The sequence below is a fragment of the Kogia breviceps genome, chromosome 3 (assembly GCF_026419965.1).
Source record: "Kogia breviceps isolate mKogBre1 chromosome 3, mKogBre1 haplotype 1, whole genome shotgun sequence".
Classification (NCBI taxonomy): domain Eukaryota; kingdom Metazoa; phylum Chordata; class Mammalia; order Artiodactyla; family Physeteridae; genus Kogia; species Kogia breviceps.
In genome coordinates this window covers 100,824,655-100,844,019 of record NC_081312.1, presented here as the reverse complement: position 1 = coordinate 100,844,019, position 19,365 = coordinate 100,824,655, and the positions used below count along the sequence as shown (strand labels likewise).

The following is a 19,365-nucleotide window of genomic DNA, read 5'->3' as shown; positions in this document are numbered from 1 at the left end:
GCCACTCTCTCAGGACCCGGATTGCTGTTCTCAATGTGGCTGCTTGTTCCTGAGACAAAGGGAGGAGTTTGTTCTTCTTCCCAGAGGAGAAAACAAATCCCAGGAGGGAACTCAACAAGGCCTCAAGAAGAGGCCTTGGCAGAAACTCCAGTTTCTGGTCTCTCCCCAGGACTGGGAAATCAGCTCTTTATTTTGAGGGCTGGGAAAGAGACAGAAGGAAAGGGACCAACATGTGCTGAGTACCTCCTGTGTGCCAGCTGTGGACATCCTCTCCTGATCCCCAAGACAGCCCTGCGAGCTGGCAGTTATTGACCCATTACACAGACGAGGAAACTGAGGCTCAGAGCAGAGAAGGCACTTGCCTGAGGTGGGAGATGGTGAGAGACATGTCGCCCTGCCATTACCCTGTGGTCCAGAAACTACAGAAGGAAATAGGAGTAGGAGCTTCCCCCAAGTGCCATGCTGGGCACAGAGAGCGAGCTGTCCAGGCCACCTGCCTGGCAAGCCTTGTGGGGCCCTTGAAATGAAGACAGTCAACCCTGAAAGTCAGAACCAACATCATAAAAGGGGGTTTTAATTAGGTATAAAGAGCAAGACAAATATTTGCGCAGTGCAGCTGACTTGCGGGTGGCCTGTGGCCCCAGACCACAGTGGGGACACACGGGTGTTTAGCAACCTCTCCCAGCAACGTCCAGCCTTGCTCTCAGCAGCCACGACTGGATGCTGTAGAGTATTGGGGGTGGGGTGAGTGTCCACCGTCTGGGGTACCCTCCTAGACTGAATGGATGTATCCCCCACCAACTCTTTGCAGAAAGCTCAGACTTTGCCATGCTGGTGCCCCTGGCTTTGTGTGTCTGAGAGCCATCTGCAGTACCCCTCACCACCACCAGAACTACCACCACCCCACCCCTACAGAACACTCCCAGCATCTGCATCTTTCAACCAATATCAGGCACGCCACCACCACCACCACGCTCTCTGAGGATACATGAGTCTATGCCACCTGCAGGAAAAAGCACCTTCTTTTCTTTCTGCAAAAGCGGGTTCCCTGTGGGCTGTGCCTGCCCAGACTGGGGTGTTTTTCGAATGCCACTGTGTATACTTGTGGCAGCCCTGATTACCGTCATCCCCAACACTGTCTTCATTACCTTCACCTTCATCCCTTAAGCACTTCTCAGTTCCTGAGACCCTACCATGTGCTCTGCATACTCGTTGCTGAGATCAGTATAAAGGCAAAATTATACAAGGACCTGATCTTGGAAGAAAATTAGTTACAAAGAAAAGAAAAACAAGGATGATAGAAAAAGGAAAGGACACATTGCATTCAAATATGCCAACCTTGATCTGGTCTTTAAAACCCAGAGTAATACATAGAAAGGAGCAGTTATTGCAGGCTGTGGAGTCTGGGATGCTTTCTAAAAGTGGTCCAAGTCTTCCTTCACTGTGGTATCTGATTTTGGCTGTGAGAACAAGATACCACAGGCTGGGGGGCTTAGATGACAAATATTTATTTCTCACAGTTGGGGAGGCTGGAAGGATGAGATCAGGATGCTGTCATGGTCAGGTTCTGGTGAGGGCCCGCTTCCTGGTTTGTAGATGGCCGTCCTCTTTCTGTGGCCTCACGTGGGCACATATCAACTCTCTTGTGTCTCTTCTTTTTTTTTTTTTTTTTTTTGCGGTATGCGGGCCTCTCACTGCTGTGGCCTCCCCCATTGCGGAGCACAGGCTCCGGACGCGCAGGCGCAGCGGCCATGGCTCACGGGCCCAGCCGCTCCGCGGCACGCGGGATCCTCCCGGACCGGGGCACGAACCCGCGTCCCCTGCATCGGCAGGCGGACTCCCAACCACTGCGCCACCAGGGAAGCCCGTGTGTCTCTTCTTATAAGGGCACTAATTCCATCCATGGGGACCCCACCCTCATGACCTAATCATCTTCCAAAGGCTCCACCTCCTAATACCATCACGTTGAGAGTTAGGCCTTCAACATAGGATTTGGGGGAGATTTCAGTTCATAGGAGTTGGGAAATGAATGAACTTAATAATAATGATTGCCCCCCTCCACTCCCCGTGTATGTGTTCAGGGCCCAGAGCACTTTCTTAGCTAGTTTAATTTCTTGAACAACCCTGAGAAGTGGGGGCAGATGTCTAGCTTTGTTTTAGTTGAGGGGACGCTGAGGTGTGGAGGGAGGTGAGGACAGGTGTTAGCCATCTCTGAGACTAGGTGGTCCCATGTCACTTGCGCTCCCCATCCCCCCAGAGTTGGGGAGCTGGTGGCATTCTGGTCAACCAAGACTTTGCAAGGTTAGTGGGCCCAAGGTCATAGAGCTATTGTGTTCACCTAAGCAGCTGCTTTAGAGGCAGAAGTGGTATCTTCTCTTGGAGCCACAGCTGGGGCGCTGGTACTCAGGAGCTGCCTGCCCTGCCTGGTCTGTAGTGCCCACCCCTCCTTATACAGACATATGTCCGCTAAGCTGGGCAATGGCATGCTGACAGCCCTGGGGCTGGTTTCTGGGCCCCAGTGGGGCTAGGCTGCCGGGCGCACAGCTCTGTCTACAGTATTACGCTGTGCACCAGGCTTACAGAGGTGAGATGCTGGAGAGTCCCACCTGGCCCTGGGTCCAGCTTGCTGTGTGGATCTGGCCACATCACTTGGCCACTTAGGGTTTGAGTTGTTTTATTTACAAAACGGAGCTACTGAAAACCACCCTTCCCGCCCTGGGCCAATCTAATAATTTGCAGGCAGCCCTGGGTTCAAATCTGCCCCTTCTGCTGCCACCACGACCAAGGGCAAGTCCATTTACTTCTCTGAGCCTGGGTGTAAAAGGGTTAACAACATTTTCAGCAAAGGGCTGTTGTGAGTTTGAACGAGATGATGACTGTGGACCGTGTGCCCACCCCCTCAGGTTCGGTGTTACTGCCTCTCTGTTGCCGGGGACACAGGGGTGATGGGACAAGCTAGAGCTGCCATCCTCCAGGAAACTTTCCAAGGTCTGTTTCATCCTTTCAGCTGGTACATCCAGAGTCATGCTACTAAGGGGGACACAGGTTGGCGCAACCCAGGGGGTGATGGACAAGTAGTATTCATCTTTGGTTTCTCCAGACCAAGACCCAGGCTAAGCCTATGTTTCAGAAGGGGAAACTGAGGTCTCAAGTATCAGAATATCCTGCCACCAGCTACGGGGCTGTTGCTAAAAGACCACTAGACAGGGATTGAAATATCTAGGGCCTGTTTCTTTGGGTCTCAGGTTGCCCCATCTGAAATGGGCTTAAACTAGGTCTCTGTGGCATTTGACAAGTCTTCAGGTTTGGCCCAAAGCCCCTCTCCAGGAAGGCTCTCTACCTGGGAATAATATGGAGGGACCAGAACTAGGGGTGGGGGCACCTCCAGAGTCTCCCAGGCCAGAGGCAAGGCCAGAACTTCCAGAGACCTCCCTCTAGATTTCTTTCCATCTCTGTCCCCTCCCCATCCTGTCACCATGGTGACCCCTGCTGAATCCCCACCGAGAGGCAGCTTGGGGAGGAGGGAGGTGGGGCAGGGATGCTGGGATGTCCGCGCCCTTGGCCCTGCCCGGCCACACCTCAGCCTCTTGCTCAGAGCCATAGGAGTGGAGATACACGGGTGGCCATGGTTGCTGTACCTTATTAAACTGTACAGGAGAGCATTGCTACTCATACATGTTAACTAATCCTAAGGATTAATTATTAATAACTTATCAATTAATAATGGTTTGCAATTTATTGAATACTTCCATACCATACATATAAAGTACTAAGCATTTTATATGTATAATTTAATCCTTTTGACAACTCACTCAAGGTAAGACATTTTATCGCCATTCCCAGATGAGGAAACATGATCAGAGAGGTTCAGGAACTTTCTCAAGGTCCCACAACTAGGAATTGGGTAGGAGTTGGGCCTGGGATCAAGGTCTGTGTTAACTTGGAGCCTAGGTGTCTGTACTGCTCCCCCTGCAGTTCCATGGCTGCCTTTTGCAGAGTCCGCTGCCCCTGGAGGGTCCTGAGAGTCTAGTGACAGATTTAGAGAAACACCATGTCCCTGGTATGACCACAGACCACAGTACCCCGAGGAGCCTCCGGTGGGCTGGCTCTTCTTTGTGTTGTCCTCCCAGCCCAGGTGAGCTGCCCGTTTCCAGGCTGTATGGGGCTCTACGTGCCCTCCCTTCACATGTCCGGCCTGGGGGGCTGGACTCCCCATGGGAGCCCAACCCCGTATCTGCACGGATCCCAGGTGGAGTCCCTCTGGAGCCCCACAGCCTGCAGCCTGCTTCTCCCAGGGCCAGCCTGACACCTTCCCACCCTCGCTGCGGCCGGGACCTGCACCGAGCTGGGCGCACTACCCAGTGTGTGCAGAGCATCAGGGCCTGCAAGCAGCTGCGGGGTCTGCCCGGGAGCGGGCCGGCCCCCAGCTAACGGGGCCAATCTCTTACCTCTTCCCGCAGATCTTCCACATGACCTATGACCTGGCCAGCGCCGTGGTGCGCATCGTGAACCTCATTGGCATGATGCTTCTGCTCTGCCACTGGGACGGCTGCCTGCAGTTCCTGGTGCCCATGCTGCAGGACTTCCCTGACGACTGCTGGGTGTCCATCAACAACATGGTGGTGAGTGCCCAGCCCTCAGCCCTCCCTCCAGGTGCGGGGAGAGGGGACTGACAAGGTGCACGTGGGCAGAGCAGGTCACGTAGGGCCCTCTCCTGAGTCCGGGGCCTCGGCGGAGCCCTCGGCTCTGTGCTGCTACCTCTGCCGCCTTACAGCCTCCACTGCAGTCGGGAGCCCTGCTGTTTGGCCCTGATTGCACCCAGGGAGACTAAGACCGGGGCTTCCTCAGATTGTATCAGGTGTGGGAATACCAGGCTGGTGGCTCCTGCCCTCCGACCTCTGCTCCCTGAGGCTGACCAACCATTAAAAGCCAGCAGAGTCCTAGGAAGGAGAAACCAGAGAGGCGCACTGTGGGCAGCCCACGTGGGCTCCCAGATCACACGTGGCTGCCATTTTCTGCTCCAGCAGCAGAGCTGGGCTGTCTTTCTGCCCCCTGTCCTGCCCCACCCCACAGACACACAGCCCTGTCCTAGGTGGGGTCCTGAGCAGGGAAGGCAGGTTCGATGGAACCTGATCCCCTCCCTCCCCCGCCACCCTGTGGGTGGGTGAGAGGAGCCATGGGGCAGGGTTCCCCAGCCTCTGAACAGGGCACGTTCCAGGCAGGGTGGCGGGTCCCCTGGGCCTGTGGGCCTTTCTTTGGCTCTGCGAACCCTTGCGTCCTCCTCTCACTCCCAGTCAGTTTGGTTTGGTCTCTAGGCAAACCCTCAGGGCCCCAGGGGAGGAAAAACTGGCTTTGAAAGAGGTGAAAGAGACCCTGAGGCATCTTTCAGCATCAAACAGGCCTTTGCAAAACAGCCTTTTGATGAGCTAAGTGTAAATGAATCGGCCACATGGATTGAATTTCCGGGTCCCCAGAGGCTCAGCAGTAAAGCCAGAGCCCTGGCTGGAGGCAGCTGGGGGCTGCCTGGGGGACGGGGAGCCCAGGCCGCCTCTCTCCCTGGAGATCATTCCCACAGACCTCCCACCCTCTGGAATGAGAGCCCCTAGACTAGCTCAGCTGTGTCCAGGATGGTCTGAGTGACCTTGAACTTGGCACACAGCTCCTGTGCCTTCCTCCAGGTGCTGGGAACAACCTGGTGATTGCGGAAGTGCTTAGGGCTCTGGGCAGGGGTTCTGGGCGTCATGCGCTAGGGTGGCTTTCCACATTCGTGCTAACGCATCTGCCTCGTGAGCAGAGAGCACTGGGGAGGTGGGTTTATCCGGTGGCCCCTTCATTTGGGGCAGTTTCCTCTGTGGGAGGGTGACAGGCATTAAATTCAGGAGATGGCCCTTCTGAGCGCAGTGTTCCCACACTGAGCCTTCCTTGAGACACCGACTTGCTTTGGAGACAAAAATAGCCAGGAGCCTCGCTCCCTTTCTTCCTCCTCCGCCCCCAGCACTGTGTGTGTTTCAGGCCATCCACCTTTGGGGTGGGGGAGGGTAACTAGTGGCCGCAGCCCTGGATGGATGCAGGCCGGGTTCACACAGGAGGCGACTTAGCTCGGCAGCTCTTTAACTTTGCTCACCCAAAACGAGGACAGTGTTTTCGGCTCAGTCTGCCCGAGCTTGTCCCCCCAGGGGAAGCATATCTGGTTTTATAATTGAGGTCAGTGGGGAAATGGGCTTCACTTGGCAGTAGTTCGGTGCGGGGGATGGAGCTGCTTCGGCGAGCTCAGGACAGCAGGGTGGCCCAGCCTGGAGCCCTGGCTGCTGGGGAGGCTCCAGGCTGCCCCCGGGCTGAGAGGTCCGGGGGGGGGGTGTGTGGAGGTGGTGGGGTGTTAGGATGGCGCCCATCCCTTCGCTGGGGCTTCTGGTCTGAGCCCTGCCCCTCCACTGCCAGAGATTTACTTGGTCACCATGGGCAGCCAGTATGGGCCTCCCTGCCCCTCACCCAAGGCTTTCAGCCAACAGCAAGGTTGTAAGCCCAGGCCTCAGCCACTGGGAAAGTTAGGCTGAGGGGTGGGAGGTAGCAGGGACTTTTCTAGCTCCTCGTGAGAAGGACCAGCCGTCTCCTTGACCCAGGTCCCTCCCACCCTTCCCCCAATCTGTCCACCTTTGCGTCTGTCCACAGAACAACTCGTGGGGAAAGCAGTACTCCTACGCCCTCTTCAAGGCCATGAGCCACATGCTGTGCATTGGGTATGGCCGGCAGGCCCCAGTGGGCATGTCGGACGTCTGGCTCACCATGCTCAGCATGATCGTGGGTGCCACCTGCTACGCCATGTTCATCGGCCACGCCACTGCCCTCATCCAGTCTCTGGACTCCTCCCGGCGCCAGTACCAGGAGAAGGTAGGCTGGAACGCTGGGGTCCACCCTGGGCTCTCTCAGGAGAACCTGCCCGTCGCTCCTTCCCACACGGAGCACAGGCTGCCAGCCACCGGGCCCCTGAGGGCCCAGCCTCCTGTGATGGGGGCTCCCGTGTGGGTGACAGAGTGGGGGAACCCCTCCTAGGTGAGAACTACTTCAGCTCCCCGGCCTTAAACCTCTAAATGTCTTTTTATTTGTACGCCACTTTCCTCCTGCTGAAATTGGGGGCTTGTCTCTCCTGACTGAGGGCCCCTTTCCCTCCTGACCTCCCCACCCCGTGCCCACTATCCCCTCCAGCCTCCTCCTCTCTGAGGGCCTTCCCATCAGCATTGAAACTTGCTCCACCTGTCCCTTCCTAAAAACCTCTGTCCCTCCACCATCATCGGGCTTTGCCTGCTATCTTTTCTGCTGTCTGCCTCTTTTTCATGGACAAATTCCTAAAACCAACCGACCAACCAAAAAACTCGCATTGTTTATAAGGCTGCTGAATCCACTTTCTTCTCTCAGCCCACTGAGTCTGAGGTTACCTCTACCCTCCATGTTGCTGAAGCCAGTGGGTCCTTTGGGGTCCTTGTCTTGCTTGGCCTCTGACAGTTACGACTCCCTGCTTGGCTTTGCACTTGTTTCCATGACCACGCACTGTCCATTCTCTTCCCTGCTCTCCTTGGCTGGCTTGTCTTCTCAGTCATCCCACATTGGGCCCCCGGTGGCATGGGCCCAGCTCTCTGTTTCTCTCTCCCCCATCTTCCTAGGGGATGCTCTTTTCCCACCTCACCCTCACCCCACGCTCTGTGTCCATCTCAGTGCAGTGGGACCCAAATAGTATAATCAGCCCCCACGTCTTTCCTCAGCCCCAGACTACCTGATGCCTCCCTGGACCTCAGCCTCACCATGTCCAAAATGAGAACAGTCTCCCGCCTTCTCCACTGCAAACCTCCACTCTTGTCTGTCTTGTTAGTGGATACAGTGGCGCAGACGCCCAGGCCAGAAACCAGGAGCCATCTTTGATGCTTGTTAATGGCTGCCCCCGTTGTTATCTCCCTCCCCTTTATCCTGGCCAGCCCCTGCCTGGGTCACGGCAGCTGGAAGAACGTTAGCGAACTTCAGCTCCCAGCTCTCAGTTCCTTTTTGTCATCTCTCTGCAGCCGTGTCCCCACCTCTTTGGAGCGCTAGTATGTGAAAATAGACTCCCCTGTTTCTGATTGTTCCTGGGGTACAGGGACTTTCCTTACATCTCAGTGTGGGGAAAATCTGTTCTTGCCTAATTGTGCCTCCTGTCCCAGCCATGCTCCTGAAGATCCCCACTCTCCACCCACAATCCACCCATCACTCCCGGGGTGAACAGGAGCATTTCTTATTTGGTTAAGCCCTGGGCACTTAGGTTCACAAATCTCTTGTCCCCAAACCTCTTTTTAAGGCCCCTGCTGTACCCAGCCCCTCTCCTGGGCTGGAGTTGCTCTTCAACAAAAGACAGCCTCAGCCGAGGCCATGTTTGGATACATGCCCCACCTGATGGGTCAGGCATCCTGGCTTCAGCCTCCAATCCCTCTAACCCACTGCAGCCCATTCTGCTGCCTCTGCCAGTTTGTTACAACTGATGGGAAACAGCTCCTTCTAGAGTCTGTGGGTGAGGTCTCTCCGGTCCACAGTGTAACATAGAAGAGACCAACATTTAGAGGAAACTCAATCGACCTCCCGGTCAGTGGGCCTCCTGTAACTGGGAGGTGGACAGTCCCTATTGTCGGCCGGCCGTCTTCACAGTACTGAACGTGGTGAGGACTGGACGCTCTGATGGCGCCCCTCCTCCACTCCGAGTGGCTGGGAGTCAGGGCCACACCCACACCGAGGACCTCAATCTCACAGGTCGGCCATAAAGGCCCACAGGGTCTGTGCCAGCTCTGGTCACCAGCAGCCGAGACAGGGTGGTGCAAGCTGGGGCAGTGGGGCCGCCTAGCTAGGAGGTAACGCCCTCTCCCTCTCTCCTGGGACTCAGTACAAGCAGGTGGAGCAGTACATGTCCTTCCACAAGCTCCCGCCCGACACCCGGCAGCGCATCCACGACTACTACGAGCACCGCTACCAGGGCAAGATGTTCGACGAGGAGAGTATCCTGGGCGAGCTGAGCGAGCCGCTGCGGGAGGTGAGCTTTGTGGCTGCCGGCCCGGGAGGGGGTCCAGGCCTTCCTGCTGGGTGGCTCCCCTCACCTCCACCTCCCTTTCTCAATCCACCCTGTCTGGGGAGCAGGAGATCATCAACTTTAACTGCCGAAAGCTGGTGGCCTCCATGCCGCTGTTTGCCAACGCGGACCCCAACTTTGTGACCTCCATGCTGACCAAGCTGCGCTTTGAGGTCTTCCAGCCGGGGGACTACATCATCCGTGAAGGCACCATCGGCAAGAAGATGTACTTCATCCAGCACGGGGTGGTCAGCGTGCTCACCAAGGGCAACAAGGAGACCAAGCTGGCGGATGGCTCCTATTTTGGAGGTGAGACAGCCAAGGGGCCCTGGGGGGACAGGGCAATGGGCTGGAGGGACACCGAGGATGACATCGCAGACCCTCATGCCACTGCCTGGAGGCGGGTGTCTGTGAGCCCAGGATAGGGGTGGTCCCAGAGACAAGAAAGACAGTCTGGTACCGATTTGGTTGGGGGCTCGCATCCCCGATGCGGTCACAGCCTAGGGGTGGGGCCTTGTGAGCCTGTCCAGCTTCTGTCCCAGACAGCGGGGCCCCAGGTCAGGGTGGGGTGGGGGATACTTTGGAGTCTGTCGGTGACCCCCCCCACCGAACCCCCCTTCCCCCCCACCCCCGTGACTCCTGCCGTCCTGGCAGAGATCTGCCTGCTGACGCGGGGCCGGCGCACAGCCAGCGTGAGGGCTGACACCTACTGCCGCCTCTACTCGCTGAGCGTGGACAACTTCAACGAGGTCCTGGAGGAGTACCCCATGATGCGGCGGGCCTTCGAGACGGTGGCGCTGGACCGCCTGGACCGCATCGGTGAGGTGGCCCGGCGGGAGGGCGGATTCCCCCGGCTGCACAGGCCGGGCGGGCTCCCCTCTCCTCCCACCCTACCCTGAGCTCCTGCTCTTGTTCTGTGGCCCAGGCAAGAAGAACTCCATCCTCCTCCACAAAGTCCAGCACGACCTCAACTCAGGCGTCTTCAACTACCAGGAGAACGAGATCATCCAGCAGATCGTGCAGCACGACCGGGAGATGGCGCACTGCGCCCACCGTGTCCAGGCCGCCGCCTCTGCCACGCCGACCCCCACGCCCGTCATCTGGACCCCGCTGATCCAGGCGCCGCTGCAGGCCGCCGCCGCCACCACTTCCGTGGCCATCGCGCTCACTCACCACCCTCGCCTGCCCGCCGCCATCTTCCGGCCTCCCCCGGGGCCCGGGCTGGGCGGCCTCGGGGCCGGGCAGACGCCCCGGCACCTGAAGCGGCTGCAGTCCCTGATCCCGTCGGCGCTGGGCTCCGCCTCGCCCGCCAGCAGCCCGTCGCAGGTGGACACGCCGTCTTCCTCCTCCTTCCACATCCAACAGCTGGCTGGATTCTCTGCACCCGCCGGACTGAGCCCGCTCCTGCCCTCGTCCAGCTCTTCCCCGCCACCCGGGGTCGGCAGCTCCTCCTCGGCACCCACGCCATCCGCCGCGGCCGCGGCCGCCGCCACAGCCGGGTTCGGCCACTTCCACAAGTCGCTGGGAGGCTCCCTGTCCTCCTCGGACTCTCCCCTGCTCACCCCGCTGCAGCCGGGCGCCCGCTCCCCACAGGCCAACCAGCCGGCGCCCCCGCTGCCCGGGGCCCGGGGCGGCCTGGGACTGGCGGAGCACTTCCTGCCTCCCCCAGCCTCGGCCAGGTCCCCGTCGTCCAGCCCCGGGCAGCTGGGCCAGCCTCCCGGGGAGCTGTCGCCGGGTCTGGCCACCGGCCCACCAAGTACGCCAGAGACACCCCCGCGGCAGCCTGAGCGGCTGTCCTTTGCGGCAGGGGCCTCAGGGGGGGCCTCTCCTGTAGCCTTTACCCCCCGAGGAGGTCTCAGCCCCCCTGGCCACAGCCCAGGCCCTCCAAGAACTTTCCCAAGTGCCCCTCCCCGGGCGTCCGGCTCCCACGGTTCCTTGCTCCTGCCTCCGGCATCCAGCCCCCCGCCACCCCAAGTCCCCCAGCGCCGGGGCACCCCGCCCCTCACCCCGGGCCGCCTCACCCAGGACCTCAAGCTCATCTCAGCCTCTCAGCCGGCCCTACCCCAGGACGGGGCACAGACTCTCCGCAGAGCCTCCCCGCACTCCTCTGGGGAGTCCGTGGCTGCCTTCCCGCTCTTTCCCAGAGGCGGGGGCGGCAGCGGGGGCAGCGGGGGCCTCGGTCTCCCCTGGAGGCCCTATGGTGCCGTCCCTGGCCAGCACGTCACTCTGCCTCGGAAGACATCCTCAGGTTCTTTGCCACCCCCTCTTTCTTTATTTGGGGCAAGAGCCACCTCTTCTGGGGGTCCCCCTCTGACTGCGGCTCCCCAGAGGGAACCTGGGGCCAGGTCTGAGCCAGTGCGCTCCAAACTGCCCTCCAATCTATGAGCTGCTCTCCCTCCCTCGCTCCCTCCCTCCTTCTCTCTTTTTCTCTCCTTTCTTCCTTCAGGTTTAACTGTGATTAGGAGATATACCAATAACAATAATAATTATCATTTAAAAACCCACACCAGAAAAACAAAAGACAGCAGAAAATAACCAGGTATTCTTAGAGCTATAGAATTTTGGTCACTTGCTTTTATAGACTATTTTAATACTCAGCACTAGAGGGAGGGGGAGGGGAGCAGGCAGGGCCCAAATGCAAAAGTGAGAGGAAGGCAGGTGGGTTCTCTGGGGCTTGGCAAGGGTGGGGGTGACCCATGTTTGGGGTACCTAGAGCAGACTTGTCATTGTATTCATTTTAGGGCAATAGCCACCACCAGGCCCTTAGCTGTGAACCTGGAGCCCCACTCTGCTGGGGGTCATCTCATTCCTCCAGGAAGGGCTGCCCTTGGGTTTGTTCTGGGGAACCTCAGTTGCCTGAGTCCTTGGGACAAACGGGCCAGGGCCCTGAGAGTCTTGCATTTTTTCTACTGCAAACTTAGCAAGATATGTATATGAATATGTATATGTATATATATGTAAGATGTGTATATGTATAGTTATGTAGTGCTCTGTAGAGCCATGTAGATAGCCACTCCCACGTGTGCACATGTGTGTGCAATCTAGTTTAACCCCATGTTGCCAGGACACCCAGGTCACCTTACATCCAGCAACCTGCCTTGGCCCACAGGCTGGGCACCACAGGGCCTGGGGGAAGTATTCTCTCCAGTCCTCAGGGAAGAGGACCCCCGGGGTTCTCAGCAGCCCCCCTCTCTCCCCGTCTCTGGTGTCAAATCCAGTCCCAGCCCGACCTCACCTCTCACGTGGAAGCAGAAGACTCCAGGCTGTGCCTCTCCTTTCCTGTAGGGCCTCAAGCACATTCCCATCACCTCCGTGGCCCTCAGTTTTCCCATCTGTACAGGGGGAGGTGAGGGACGCTTCTATTTATTGAGTCTGCTCTGCGCCAAGCACTGGTTTAGCAGTTTACACACGTTAACTTCTTCAATTTTACAAAGGCCAGGAGGTGTAGTTACTTTGATTCTTCCCATTTCACAGATAAGGAAACCAAGTTTTGGTAATTGTTCCAGAATCGCATAACTACAAGTGGCAGAGCTGGGACTGATCTGAGATTGTAATCCAGGCCTACCTGAGGCCAAAGCCGCTGTTCCTTTCATTAGAAAATTGTGTTGAGAGGGGCTGAATTCCACAGACCAGATTTTAGAGGTAATCAGACCTGAGTTCGAATCCCAGACCTGCCACTTCTTAGCTGTGTGACCTTGGGCAAATTATCTGAGCTTTCTGAGTCTGTTACCCCATTTGTAAAATGGGAATACTTACGGTACCACCTCACAAGGACCTATGAGGACCAGATAAGTAGTACGTGTGAAATGCCCAGCCCAGCGCCTTGCACATACCATAGTAGGTGCTCAGTAAATCATGTTTCTTCTGCCCCCTCCTCATGTGCCCAGCACATTGCCCTGGCGAGCTATGGTGAGAGCCTGGGGAGCTTTGGCTGCGGGCTCCAGGGCTTATGATCTCAGGACACAGGAGGTGGCTGTAACTTTCTAAGGGCCTAAGGAAGGTGTGTGGCCAGTGGTGGGCTTGAGCCAGGCCTCCAGGTGTGGGAAGAGTTAGAGGGAGGGAAGGAAGGAAGGAGGGAGGGAGGCAGGGGGTCAGATGGAGTGCACGGTGCGGACATGACTGAGGTGGATGTGGAGTTGTGGAGTCAGGGGCTTTGCGAAGAGATCCAGAGGCTGGATGGTCAGAGGGAAGGCCTTAGATGACAGGCTAAGGGGACTGACCTTGATTCTGAAGGCAACTGGGAGCCAGAAGCAGGTCCAAAGCAGGGGCCATTGTGAAAGCAGCTCAGACACCTGCCAGAGCCAAGGCCAGTGGTCTGCCCACTGTCTAAAGGGCGGGAGGAGGTTAGGCTGCCAAGACCTGATTAATGAGGAGGGCTGGTACTGCCTTGTCCATCTAGAACCCTCCTCCATACCCTTAAGCCAGAATGTTGACAAGATCAGGTTTTGTCCTGGGATGTGGACAGAATTTCTCCATAGATGGGTCACAGGGAGTGTGCGGCAATAATCCAGGGAAGAAGGGAGTGAAGGATCCTGGGATCTTAGGGAGAGATGAGGAGCCACCTGGCCTTGGTCTCTACTGGGCAGGAGAAGCCCCCTTGGGCCCAGGGAGTTCTCAGAGCTGGAAGTAGCAGCACACTCAACTTCAGTTCTGCATCCAAACTCAGTCTAGTGGGAAAGCCAGGTCTGGTCAGTGGGCCCTCCCATCCCCAATCCCCCACAAGCAATTTTCAAATCTTCCATTTTTAAAACAGAAAATGATAAATGCTCCGAGTTGTATATTTATTTCAATAAAAAAATACCAGTAGATGCTGCCTTCTTCTAGGGGCCAGGGATTGTGATGGGGGAAATTCGGAGCCTCAGGAGCCAGGTCGTGGAGGGCAGTGGGCCATGGTCCCTAGAACACAGGGTGCTTGTGTGCACAAGCCTGTGCCTCCACGAGCAGGCAGGCAAAGCTGCAAGGGAGTGCGAGCTCTGGCTATGGACAGAAGTGCACACTGTGGGTGGGGCTGATGAGAGTCATTAAGGAGGAGGGTGAGAAAGAGAGTATGTGTCCTTTGTCTGCTAGTGTAGGTGCAAGACCCTGACTCAGGTCCTTCCCACCCTGGTTGTGGGGCTGCAGAGTCCCTGGGACTCCTTGGTGCTCCCTGAAAGAGGAGGGTAGTCAGTGTGCACGTGAACTGCAGTTGGATACTGAAGAGGGAGATGCCCTCTTAGCTTGATTAGATGGGCCCTCAGAAAATGGAGGGTGGCTGGGGGACAAAAGGTGACCAGGCTGGGGGGCGGATGTCATGGTCAGGACAAAAGGTTGCTTTTCAGAGCGGCCACGGAGGGGCCGCAGCTCATGGGCTCCTGCTGGGGTTGGGGAATCTGAGAGGCCTCACTGTTAGGAGGTGTGGCACCTACTCCCCACTGTGGTAGGAGGGGTAAGCCTGACCCCCAGACCCTCTGCAAAGCCTTCAGATGGCCGCCTCCCCAACCCCTGGCCGCAGAGGGTCCTCGAGGGCCCTTGGAGCTGGACCTCACCATGTAGGAGAGAAGCAGTGATCCACCGCTGGAAAAGCGAAGTCCCAGGGGCTCCCAGTGTGGCGCAAAGACTGCTGTGTAGCCCGCCTTCCGGAGGGGAAAGTCCTCATAAAAAGGCAGGGAACCCGTCCCCGTCCCCATACCTGATTGCTTAGGCGATGCTGTTGCCATGGTAACCGGCCTGGGAGTCCCGTTGCTAAGGAGGCAGCTCAGCAGGCCCTGCGTCCCCATGACAACTGCCCCCTGCGGCCCAGGCAGCGGAGGGTCCTCGGGGACGTGCGGGGGGAGGGCACGGCGGGATGCAGGCGTGGCCTCTGGGTCTATGGGGAGGACTTTGTGGACAGACAGCAACTGGGGGGTGGGAGGGATTAGCTGCGGGCCCAGCCAAACTGCAAGGGGTAGATCCAGGAGACTCACCCCGACCCACCCTACGCTGGATCCACCCCAGGCCCACACAGGGCCTTGTTCCTCCACTGGGGCCTGGAGCAACACCAATCACTATCTTCTCTGTTCCCTGACTTCAAAAGGTCAGCAGTCTGCTTAGTAAGCACCTACTGTGTGCTAGGCACTTGGTGCTTTCCTGTTTTCTCATTCCATCCTCACAACAACCCTAAGGGGGTAAGAATTAGCCTCAATTACAGTGAGCTAAAGGGCACCAACTCAAACCTTGTCCCTCCCATTGGTGGTATGTACCAAGGGCTGGGTGGTAGGAGCAGTCTGTCTGTGCAGGCAAGAAAAGGTTCATAGTCTGTAGAGAATTTAAAAACAAGAATAAAAATGACTAAAAGTGGTTTGCTTCCTCTTATCTTTCACCATCACCAGCTACCAGCGATTCTGAACAGTCAGTGATAAAATACTCCTCCCCACCATGGCAGACAGCCAGCCCCCCTAGAAATGCCATCGAACCCCCTGCTTTGACTCCAGTGAAAACCTGCCATGCTTACAGTTGCCAGCATTGGGGTAAGGTCTGAAAGCACCCTCTCTGCCCTAGTAGGGCTAAACCAGATTGGGATTTTTAAAAGAACATTTTAAAAGTTTAATAAAATCCCTCCCTTGACTCCATGTCTCTAACCAGCTGTCGCTCCCATCTTCTCAGCCAAACTTCTTGAGATTTGTCTGGACTCCCCACCCTCATTTCCCTTCCTCTGAGTCACATCTTCCTCCACTGCAATCTGGCTCCCACCTCTTCTACACAGAACAACTGGGTCCTCCATGGCCCTCATTGTGAAATCCAGGGCGGATTCCTCAGCTTTGTCCTGCTGCCCTCCCAGCAGTGTGTGGCCTACTGACCAGCCCTCCCCAGTTTTCAGGACCTGCTCTCCTCTCGCTGCTCTGCCTTTCTGTTCAGCCTCAGCCTCAGAAGTAAGGGCTCAGTGCTTCTGGGCCCCTGGCTGTGACCCCCATCTTCTCACTCCACATGTGCTTCCTGGAAGCCTCACCTGTGCCCATGGCTTCCCCAGATTTCCCCCTCAGTTCAGGTCCCCACATCCCCTGAGCTTCAGCCTGGGTGTCTGCTGCTGCTGCCCCCATGCGGTTCCTCATCCTTTTCTGGTCAACCATGGTCTTTTTATTCTTTCTTGAGTTTGCAGCTTCCAGTGCATTACAGAGCTAGTCCTCTCCAACCTGGCCCTCCCCCTGCTGATTTTGCATTTTCAGTCTTCTCTTGAGGGTGGAATATTTCATACACACAGAAGAAGATATAGATAAACATAAATACTTAATATTAAAAATGTGATAAACAGCCATGCACCAATCACTTGGTTTAAAAAATAGAACATAAGGCATACCTTTGAAGGCATCTGCTGGTCCCCATCTGTATCCCTCTCTCGCTCTCCAAGAGAAACCACTCAGCTGAACTTTAATTTTAGCACCCTGTTACTTCTCATGATACTTTTTACTACAGAAATAAAATGTCTCCAAACAACGTGTTCAGTTGTGTATCACGGTGGGAGGGTGGCGATTGGAAGTAGTCGTCTTTGTGGGGAGGAGAGTTTTGTCCACAGTATTGTTCAGAATTGCTGATGCATGGGGATGAGCAGCAGCAGATTTAGTCCGTTTTATTATTGTTTTAAATTTCTTTACAAATAATGTACCTTTTCATTGCCTGCACCGGGGTGGGCCATGCCTCTTCCACTTTCATATACCACTGAATGTACTGAAAATTTTTGAACTTTATATAACTGGCATCCTGCTGTATGTATTCTTTAGTAATCTGCTTTTGTTTTCATGCAATCCTGTAATTTTGAGAGCTTGTTGATGCATCGAGCATAGTTTACTCATCTTTACTGCCGTATAGCATTCCAGTATCTGAATATGCCACCACTGACATGTGTTCTTCGGGAGACAGATATTTCAGTCATTTCCAGTTGTCACTATTCCAGACACTGTTGCTACAGACGTTCTTGTTTGTGGCTCCTGGTACAGATGTGTCAGAGCATCTCTAAGCTCCGCATCCAGGAGTGGAAGAACTGAGTCGTATGGTGACTTAATCTTCACTTAACAAGATAATGCAAAGCCGTTTTAACTAGTTCTAACAATTTACACTCCCACCTGCAGGGCATGAGAGTTACTCTTAATCCACATTCTTGCCAATGATTACAATCATCAGATTTTCTTATTTTTCCCAGTCTAGTGATATCTAATTGTGTTTTAATGTGCAAATCCCCAATTACTAGTAAGGCTGAATTTTTTTTGCCTATTCATTTGCCATTTATGTTTCCTCTCTGAGCAATATTTTTTCATGTATTTTGCCTGATTTCCTGTTGTTGTCTTCTTGTTGATTCATAAGAGTTTTACACACATACATCTATTTGTTCATTGTATGTGTTGTAAATATCTTCTTCCAGTGTATGGCTTATATTTTCTTTCTTATTTTTGGTGTTCTTGGATGAATAGAAGTTTTACATTTTAATGAGATCAAGATTAGTGATTTTTTTAAAAAAAGTCTAGTACTTCCTTAGTGCCTTTTTTGCTGGTTTAAGAAACCTATCTTCCTCTGTTGTTATAAAGATATTCTTCTATATTAATTTTTAAACCTGTGAAGCGTTGCTTTTCACATTTACTTAACCTACTTGACCTAGACTTTGGGTATGATGTCAGGACATGGTTCAATTTCATTTTTGCCCCATGTGGACAACCAATTGTTCCTACCAATTTACAATGTTACTTATATATCACATCTGGGTCTATGTCAAAGCTCTCTATTCAGTACCATTAGCTTGTCTATCCTTGTTCAAACTGTCTTAGTTACTGTGGCTTTATAAAGTGTGTAGATCTTGGTAGAGCCACCTTCTTCTTCTTAAGGCATATCCTGGATACTCTAGTCTCTGTGCTACCATATACTTTATACAATCAGTTTGTTAAGATGCATGAAGAACTCAGTGGACTTCTGCTTTGAAATTACATGAACGTTATTATTAAAATTTGTATTCCTGTGGATGAATGGGGTACAACTCTCCCCACATTTGGGTCTTCTTTAATGTTTCTTTTGCATTAGGGCAATTAGCACTAGTGACCCCAACAGAAAAAGCCCCAAATGTCAACGGTTTAACACAATGAAGATTTATTCCAGCTCAGGTAAATTCCCTTGCAGGCCAGGCAACCACTATCCTTACTGATACCAACTTGATCCTGTGGTCTCCAAGATCACGTGGAAGGAGAAGAGAGAACTGGAAGAGATGACGGATTCTGAACTACTTCTCTCCGGCCGTGACACACCTCACCTCCTCTCATGCTCGGTCATCGCTTGGCCACAACGTAACTGCAAAGGAGGCTGCTCTATGTGGGGGGATCACATGGAATATTTGCTGGGCATTAACTGTCTCTGCCAAATCTTTCACACGGCTTTATAGCTTTCTTCATGAAGGTTTGTGCATTTTGTTAGATTTATTCCTAGTACCTTTTATTTTTGTTGCTATTGCTGATGTATCTATTTATATTTAACAAAAGTCACCACTTTTCAGTGTATAGGTCATTGGGTTTTGACAAATTTACTCAGTCCTTAGAACCACTTCAACAATGAAGATAATGAACATTTCCATCACTCCTCCAAATTCTCTCCCGTCCCTTTGCAGTCAGTCTCCTACTCCTGACTCCTGGCAATCTGCTTTCTGTCACTAAAGTTTTGCCTTTTTTAGAATTTCATATAAATGGAATCATAAAATATGTCATCTCTTGTGTCTGATTTCTTTTATTCAGTCTAAAGCCTTTAAGGCCTGTCCATGTGGTTGTGTGTATTGTGAAGCAACCTTCCCTGGCACGAATATGCCAGGATTTGTTTATTCCTTTATCCACTGGCGAACAGTTGGGTTGTTTCCAGTTGGGCTATTAACAATAAAGCTCCTATGAACATTCATGTTCAAGTCTTCACGTGGACATGGATTTTCATTTTTCCCTAGTGGCACTGTTGGGTCATTTGGTAAGTATACGTTTAAACTTTGTAAGATACCACCAGATTATCTTCCAGCGCTGGAATACTGCTTTGCATTCCCACCTGCAAACTGCATGAGAGTTCCAGTTACTGCAGATCTTTGCAGTACTTGATCTTGTCTTTTATTTTTACCATTCAAGACGGTGTGTTACGTTAACTCCTGGTTTTAATTTCCATTTCCATAATGACTAAAAATGCTAAGCATCTTTTTTGAGTGTTTATTTGCTATCTATATGTGTTCTTTGGTAAAGTAACTGTTCAAATCTTTACCCATTTGTTTTCACTGGGGCATTTGTTTCTTATTATCAAATTATAAATAATATATTCAG

At 54.0% G+C, this 19,365-nt stretch overlaps 1 protein-coding gene across 2 annotated transcripts in view; it reads left to right on the top strand.

The window, feature by feature from the left end:
• HCN4 (hyperpolarization activated cyclic nucleotide gated potassium channel 4) overlaps positions 1-18,713 on the top strand; it is a 48,996-nt gene extending 30,283 nt beyond the window's left edge. The window contains exons 3-9 of one of the 2 annotated variants that reach the window (XM_067029330.1): positions 4,461-4,622; positions 6,670-6,888; positions 8,900-9,046; positions 9,151-9,391; positions 9,737-9,901; positions 10,008-11,330; positions 18,200-18,713. In XM_067029330.1, the coding sequence (XP_066885431.1) occupies positions 4,461-4,622; positions 6,670-6,888; positions 8,900-9,046; positions 9,151-9,391; positions 9,737-9,901; positions 10,008-11,330; positions 18,200-18,288 (2,346 nt within the window). In that variant the 3' untranslated portion in view covers positions 18,289-18,713. Of the gene's footprint in view, positions 1-4,460; positions 4,623-6,669; positions 6,889-8,899; positions 9,047-9,150; positions 9,392-9,736; positions 9,902-10,007; positions 14,920-18,199 lie in introns of those variants that run through there. The other variant, XM_059055984.2, reaches the window with a different exon arrangement.
• The last annotated feature ends 652 nt before the right edge of the window (positions 18,714-19,365 follow it).